The sequence below is a fragment of the Schistosoma mansoni genome, chromosome 1, assembly GCF_000237925.1.
Source record: "Schistosoma mansoni strain Puerto Rico chromosome 1, complete genome".
NCBI classification, from domain to species: Eukaryota; Metazoa; Platyhelminthes; class Trematoda; order Strigeidida; family Schistosomatidae; genus Schistosoma; species Schistosoma mansoni.
Genome location: NC_031495.1, coordinates 57,688,949 through 57,697,782, shown reverse-complemented (window position 1 = coordinate 57,697,782; position 8,834 = coordinate 57,688,949). Strand labels below are relative to the sequence as shown.

At 30.7% G+C, this 8,834-nt stretch overlaps 1 protein-coding gene across 1 annotated transcript; it reads right to left on the bottom strand.

Annotated features, from left to right (window-relative positions):
- Positions 1-1,346: 1,346 nt before the first annotated feature.
- On the bottom strand, positions 1,347-1,556 carry Smp_200100 (uncharacterized protein; the record flags this gene model as incomplete). The annotated part of the gene is made up of 1 exon (XM_018794993.1): positions 1,347-1,556. The coding sequence occupies one exon, from the start codon at positions 1,554-1,556 to the stop codon at positions 1,347-1,349; it is 210 nt and encodes a 69-aa protein (XP_018649350.1).
- Positions 1,557-8,834: the final 7,278 nt, after the last annotated feature.

Below are 8,834 nucleotides of genomic sequence, written 5' to 3'. Positions count from 1 at the left end.
CCTCTCAAAGCTAGTCACTAGTGAGCACATGATAATTGGGTTTGTAGAGGTTGGCTCATGATTTCAATGATGTTGAACAATTCCCTAAACTCTTAACTGAAAGAAACTATTTTAACTGGCGTTTTTCTATTTCATGCTAATAGCTTTTGATAAAGCTATTACCATTTTTCAGCTCTAATCTATTAATATGATCTGTGACAATTCGAGTTGGTGTGCTATACGTTCCGATTTCATGAACAATAATGACTTACTATTTATTTTGCTTCGAAACATTGGATACAATAAAGTAATGTCTAGTGTGAAGGATGGTTGTAAACTCAGTAGTTTACAGTCAACCGGATGACCAATCTCAACTTCTTTTTAGACAAAAAGTATGTGCTTTTAAGAGAAATTATGTAACGAGAAAACGCAGTTGATTTGCGAAATGTAATTTATTCATGCGGAACATTTCGAAGGGGCTAACTGTTTTCAAGAAATTGTATCATGAATGTTTTCAACATATTTCCAACTGTATTAATCAATCACATTATTTGGATTTTGAAACATTATCTATCTTATGTTTAATGTTATAATTTATTATAATTAAGTCGGTGTTTACGGTTATGAAGTTACTCATTCCCACTCACTTTCATATCATATAATTTTACCACCATTAATTATATCAATGATACATATTACGTCATTTATTTATGCATCAACCGAGACATAACAATTAGTCAAAGAAATTTGTTATGAGCATGAATTGTGTAAGCTTGTTACTAAATAGAGTCAATAACTTTTTATTGTATTTGACTTATGTATGTTTTATCTTATTTTTAGAGTATTCATAAGTCTGTTTGGCTGGTGTATAGAAAAGTAAAACAGAATCATCTTAAATTTTTCTAGAAATGTCCTATTTACAGCTTGAATTCAACATTTTATTGCGTCAACAATGAAAGTTGGTTTGTATGTTTCATATGATTGACTGATCATCTGTTATCCTTGAAACAATAGTCAATAGAAGTAGTTAGCCAATAAAATTACTTTTCATATTTGTAACACCCCCACTTTCCATGTAAATATGAACCAATCACAGAAAAATAGTTCATAGTTAAGAACTAACAGATTTGTAGTTGATATTTACAAATTGAATTAGTTTCGTATTATAAAAGTTGTTAGGATTTAAATACTGAATGAAGTTTTGGAAGTGATTTTCAAAAGTTCGTTATTTATTTAAAAGGAAATAACTGTTTGTATAGTTATATCGCTAGTGAATTTGGTTTCATTTAAAACAAGGTACTTATCTTAATTATGACGTTTAGTGAAAAAACCCAATTAAGGTTAAATTGTACAAGAAACAGTAATTCTCATGTACATATTTTGTCTTCCAAATAAGCTATAACTTCTCTGTACAGAAAAATTTTTGGTAAACCGATATCAGTGAATTGCTGGAAAAAGTGAAGTACGAGACAACTTTTTGTTCCAATTAGTCGTTCTACATTAATCTGCATCTGAGTGAGGTTTCTTCTAGTGAGCTTGTTACAAATTTGACCAAAACATTTTAAATTCTGTCTCATGAAATTATTATGTTTAAAAATATCTTTGAAAATAAATTAAGGTTCGTAGGGTTTATTTTCCCTATAGATATTTTTTTAACTAGTTTCCATAACACTGTGAACCAAAATTGAGTAATTTAAGAGCGAAGGTGCCACTTGTGAAGAGAAAACAAGTATCATTGATTAATAGGTTAGACTAAGTCAGTAGTGAACTGTTAAAGTGAAATACTTTTGATCGCGTTTTGTTTAGTTATAGAGATAACTAACAAATTCATCGGTGTAATTTTAGATATATGCATGATCTCAGGGGAGAATTATGCAGACGTCTGCTTGTTCTTTTAGAGATAGGTGAATAGGCCGTTCTTTACGGAATATTTTCTTTTCAATTCGCTAAATTTGATCATATTCAATTAAAAGTTGAAAATTGCACTCATTCTATAATTTTATCACTTCTCATCGAATCCTATGTTCATTTTCATAACATAATGCTTTGTTCAATCCTTAGAGTGTTATCCGAAATTGAGTCGTTATTTTTTCATTTTACTCAGTATTCCAGCCCTCATACAAATCAAATGATTTGAGTGGTGCATATGTATTTGGTGTTTCTTTATGCCAATGTTTATGTGTTTAAATAAATAAATAGATTTCACTTAGTTGAATGCACAGTCAGAAATTGCACATGTATTTATTATTCCATATAATGCTTTCTTGTGATGAGTTTTCATGGCTTATGAAGTTCAGCAACATCTGTCACCAATCGAAATGGATGGTACTCAGATAACATTGTGAATTGATTGAGATTGGAAGTGTAAGCCATTAGGGACTAATTCACTGGGCTCAGAGTAATGTACTCTGTCTGAGATCTGGGATTAGGGAATGCCTGCTACGAAATGTATCGGAAAACTTTGACAGTCTAGAACATATTTTATCATTTGAATCAACCCTGTTGAATAAAGAATTTTGTGAAAGCAATTGAAACTTTTACCTCAACTGAAAAGTTAGCTTTGTAAAGTAACCAAACGTATATGAAAACGTTAGTAGTTTGTAATGTGAATAAATACTTTTAACAAACTTTATCAAGATCATATCTATAAAAATCAGATGGATTGTCAGCAGTTTATTGGTGAACAAATACCAGTCAGTGATGATTGCCAACAATTTGCATTGAATTATTATTACATTATGACATCACTAAGAAATTGTAAATGTAGCAACTATTTGGAGTTTTGAAAAGAATTATTAATTTTCAATTCTCTCCAGTTTTCTTGAGAAAATCCTGGAAAATTTACCCAATTTCATTAAGGTTGAGATATTGTATGCAATTGATACTGAACTCATTAATTAAAGAGATTACCAGATCTTTTTCTGGAAAATGACAATTACGAAATTACAGTTATAATATTTCTGGTGTCCGGTAATTTAATTTTTAATAGTTATTTAAATGATGATGATGATGTAAAATTTTAAGTAGAAATCGACTTTTGAGTCATCAGTTCACATTGCACTAATAACTAAACTCAAGGAGTTAATCAATATATCATCAAGTATAAAAATGAGAAAATATCTTTAAACCAATCAAAAAGCGTCAATTAATTCAATCAACTTGTGCATTTATTAGTTTATTGTTCAAACGAAAAAAAAAATCAATCGGCCTAATCACAGGCATGAAAATAGTGTGTGTGTGTATATATATATGAGTGTAGTTTGTTTAATGACACATATATGTGTCTACACTTATGTATACTCATAATTCTGTGTATATTTACAGTTTAATTTGTGTAATTTTTTAAAACAATTGGGATGTGGATCACAAGGTCATTCAAAATAGGCTTTTACCAATATATAACTTGTATATAAATTATTTAAGAAAAAAATGTGTGATTTCATTTTTCACTAGCGGTGTACAGATGATTCTGTACTGAAACTAATCTGAATGTAAAATGATCAAGATAAAGCTTAAATAAATCTTTGGAGTTAGAATTTTCTGTCTTTTGATGAATATGATATTTCCATTTAAAAGACATTGTTAAACTGTTATCTTGACACTAACAGTTTACGCTGATAGGTTGTTGTCTAATAATCAATGATAACATTGTCAAGTAGTTAACGCTGATTAAATTATAACATTTGGATCTATGGTAATAAGTTTTAATCTGAGTGGCCTGATATCATATTTGATGTTAACTAATCAAATAGAGTGTAGAAGTGTAGAAATCTAAGTTTCAAATTCATTGATAATCATCATCATCATCAAATCTTTAAAAAAAGAAATTGAATGCTTATTTATTGCACTATTTTAATGATTATTTATGTTGAAAGCGTGAGTCAATTGAAGCTAGACCACCATGGAAAACCTGGAAACACTGGACGGCCGTTTCGTCCTATTATGGGACTCCTCAGCAGTGCGCATCCATACATACTAACATACTAAATCTCCACAAAACCCCTTCTGATAATTAATATAATCATATGCTCACTAGTGACTTCGGGAAGTACATCCAGGAGCTCTAGTGAGAAGCAGTGACCAGTGGAGTGCAAACCACGTCTGTCGTGAGATAGGAACTCACTGAAGACAATTGGTGAATGGTTGTTCAACTTCGTGGATCAGTTGAAATTAGACATTAACACCGTTGGATGCCAGCTCAGTGGTCTATCGGTTAAGGGCTTCGGCTCGAGACTGGTAGGTCCTGGGTTCGAGTCTCGCGAGAGCGGGTTCGTGGATGCGCACTGCTGAGGAGTCCCATAATAGGACGAAACGGCCGTCCAGTGTTCCAAGGTTTTCCATGGTGGTCTAGCTTCAATTGACTTACGCTTTCAACTATGAAAAATACTAAATCTCCACAAAACCCCTTCTGATTATTTATGTGTTTATGTATAAAAGTCTTAGCAATAAGTTATACCGTATAATTGAAATATCAATATACAAAGATGATGAACATCAAAGTGAAATATGTTTTCTACTTCACTTCAAAAATACGTTCAATCTTAAGATTAGATCTGTGTAGTATGAAAGACTTTCACTTTTTAGTAATGTATGAAACAGTTTATTTTTACTTACCAGTACAGCTATAAGTATACTTTAAGTTATCTAGTTTAATATTGTCTTGTTGTGTGGGGGTCCAACTCTGATACTGATATAAACGCTTCCTATACTCAAATCAAACTTGGTGAGGTAGTTTCCTACAATGATACTGAAATACCAAATAGAAGTTTCTAAATTTTTAGAGATGTATACATGAGAGATGATACAATACATTATATACTCTAAGGATCAATACTGAGATAACAAAGTACCTTAAAAAGCTTACTCATAACACTGTAATTTCTTTATTTATTTGTGATGGCTAACTCTAACATTGAAATTTTTGTACTACTAACTGTTTGTCATTGCATAAGAAACCTTAGTTTCAATGTTTAGACTGAGAAAATGGTCGTTACATTCAGATAAGCTGTATTATATTTTAATCAGAAAAGTGTTCTGGAATGGTCTGGTTTTCATCCTAGTTGGACAGTATGAAGTACACTGGTTGAAAGCACTTAACATGCGATGTATTTTATATGGTCGCATCATTTTTGACAAGTTATTGGTTTATAAAATCTTACTACGAAAAGATCGATTGATATTTTGCTATATTGAAGAAAATTTGTTATTCAGAAAAGTGATTCTAATAAAGTTGAGTTCCCTTAGCTAGACAGTTGAATCGTTGAGTTTTCACTGATTTCGTAGACTAAAGAACTATTTTTATCCAATTAAATAGTCAGATGAGTAACATTATGTCTAGTTGTAGATTTTTAAATGAATAACTGGAATCAATCAATAGAGTTGTAAAACATACACTGATTAATAGGTATGGGTATATCTTACACATTGATACACTTTGATAAGTGAGGTAACAGTAAGTTGAAACAAAGCCTTGGAGTAGTCAGATCTAGGTTGTAACAGAAATTCTTTCCTATTAAAAATCAGTCTGAACTTTATACATGGAAATTATACTATTAATATAATAGGCGACATGATTTTGAATTTTTGGGAATCTCGTTACATTCTCATTCATTATCAGTGTCTGCTTAATGTACTGGATCTATTTATTTAAAAGCAAAAAACATAGATGAAGTTAGTTTATGAAAGTATTACAATCGATTAGGAGACAATTAAAGTGTCCTTTTCTACACAGTTAAACATTTAATATGAAATAAAAATACACTCAAAATTGATTGATAATAAATTCGGGACCTTTAATTATGATTTCATGCAATATAACGAGAGAACTAAGCAGTGTCCTTGTACTCGAATTGTTTGTAAGCATTTAATTCATCACTACAGAGAAACATTTACAAAATGGTATAACAGCATAATATTGCAGTCCATTTAGAACACAAATGAATTAAATAAACTGAATATGTCTTATAGCGTGTAAATACTACAGATTGGTCATTTGATTATCATGTGATAGACAGTCAAATATAGTTATTTAAGTGAACCATAGATGAAAGTCGGAAGTAGTTATATTTTTCTCCGTCTAATTTTAATCCTATTTATTAAAGATCGGACAAAACTGGATAACTATGAAGAAGACTAACATTTTAACAACTAATCTGTGTTAATCCTTCAGTCTTATCGTTCATAGTGTCAATGGTGCAGTATTTACTGTACTGAAAATAAAATATACAAGTTAAATTTTGAAAAACGATTAGGACACTCACATCACTCAAGGTTGCCAGTATAAACTTTAAGTGAGAGGTTAAGGACAGAGAGATCTCATGTTTTTATTTTCTACTTGATATCTTCAAATAAATAATATTTTAAAGATTTTTTTCAAGTATGTATGAGTATATGCATCTAAGTTTTTACCTTTTTTAAAGAGTTCTATATTTTAAGAGTGTTGTCTAATTTATTTTTGTACTATTGCTGTTAAATCACAATGTTTGTTGAGAATGGACTTCTCTTGATTAAATAGCACAATAAGTATATCTATATAACAGTCTGCTGATATCTTCGTTCCACTAGCATTTAGAATTCAAATGCATTTTCTAGTATTTTTAGGATTTTTTGGGTGAATGTACGTAAATCTTTTCTGCTTTTATTTCGGTGGCTCGAATTCGGTACCTTTCTATTCAAACCCTAGAATACTTTACAGATAGCTATTATTATTACTTCAAATTTATTTTTTTTTTAAGAATTATGATATATTTTTCAATTGGGATGTATATAGCTGACTTTATTTCAATTTTTAAAAAGGATTTCGGATGTCACATAAACATTCTAAGATATTATCGACTTTTCATTAGATAATTACAAACATTCAAGATAATAGCTGTACTGTGAGAAGTTGAAATGAAAATGTATTGGTAAATTTCATACTTCTTCCTAAAAATTACTGTACGAGAACAGAAACTAGCTAACAAAACTGTCTTTAAAGCTGTAAACCTATAAATTCCACCCATTTACATGTCAAAGTTCTAAAGGTTTTGATTGGTTAACTAGAACAACTAATTAACTCGATAGTCATTGGTTCAAATTTGAATCGATAAACGTTAAGCTGTATGATAATAATATGAACAGAAATTATACCTAAGTGCTAGCGTTAGACAAAAATAGCTTTGGGAATGATTTTCGGCTTTTACGAAATAAGCGTAAATTAAAAATACTAATATCTAGGTTAGGTGAGAATTGGGTTAGTGTACTACTATTAAATGACTTGAAATATTCACAATAATCAGTAAATAAACTATTGAAGTTGTTCTGAAGTTAAAACCACATATTTTCTCTCAAAATCTAAGTTCTTGCTTGAACTTGTCATTACTTCTGAACTTGTACAAGATTAAACATAATTTCAGAGAAAGCTTATTACAGAAACAAAATTTAACAGTTAATAAATCCATTAATTGAAATATGGCCACAATCTAGGATTCCGTAAACCGAAAACAGTAGATTTTGGAAGTAGTAGTTGTTGAGGACATAAATATCATGTACGCCGTCACTGAAATAACTCGATGAATTTGTTTTATGTGAAGTAGGGGTGCCTACAGTTGTTTGCTTAATGAAATAAATTGTTTCCCGTGTAAACAAAAACAGAAAGGCATAATATCATTAGAATATTTTATATAAATAAATTCATTTTTTAATTTGGGATTTATTTTAAGAAATCATAAGTGTTTGCAACTGAAACACATAAATGGAAAGTAAAATTTCTAAGACATTTGTTTTTATAAATACACATACCTTTAAAATTAGTAGCAGAGTTTCAGAGGACTACATTTGATTTAGTAAACATAAAACTGCTCACTTTTATTGACCTTAAAAATGTAGCTAAAACATTCAAAGAATAACAACAGTTATTCAAGTATAAGTTTCATTGAGCATAATTCAAAAGCATTTCTTAAGATGGAGTAACTTGAATAACACTAGTCGCTGAAAATAGGTATATACAGTGGTTTTTTATTTAAAGTTCTATTCCATAATAAAGTATTCTAAACCATTTACCGAAATAGTTTTGATTTTAACGGTAAAAGGCGGAATTAAATAGGTATACTTTTGCTTATTTTCATAGTTTGGAGAAGTTTGAAAACGTGTTTTGTATTTGAAAAGGACTCTTGAGCTTCAGGAGACAGAATGTATTCAATACAATCCCGCTTTTTTAAAGAACAACAATGCATAATTTATCCTTTGCTGTATTGTAATGAAATACATTACATATGGGCTCATTGGATTAGTCAGAATTTTCAGTCGAGACTGTCATTTCTGGACGACCATTGAGCGATGTTTAAGTTATCCGGAGAAAATTCACCTACCTACTAGGGTTAAAGAGGGTTGTAAATTAATATGAAAAATTAGGATTATCATCACGAACTGCGATCAATGTAATGCCAAAACGATATTTAGCCATTTGAATGAATGAATTTTAATCCGAAATCCAAGACATACTATCTTAAATTTCATTGGTTCATCCATAAATTATGGTTCCGCCACTTGTTTTGAGGGAAATCTCGGATTATTGGTTTATTTCATGCACATCTATTGGACATCCTGAAATATTTGTTTACCTTAAATTAGACGGTTAAGAACCTTTAAACGTGGTAAGCAAAGATGGATAGTGGCTAGCAGTGGAATTCAGGACACGCGTTTCGTCCTATTTGGAACTCGTCAGCCGGATGTACCTGCATCTCAGAGTTGGTGTTCACTTTGGGACTCGAACCAAGTACCTTTCGCTTCAAGCGCAATCGCGTTTGCACAAACGAAGTGGCTATCAGGACTCAGTGGCCGAATGGATAACGCGATTGGGTTGAGGCGAAAGTACT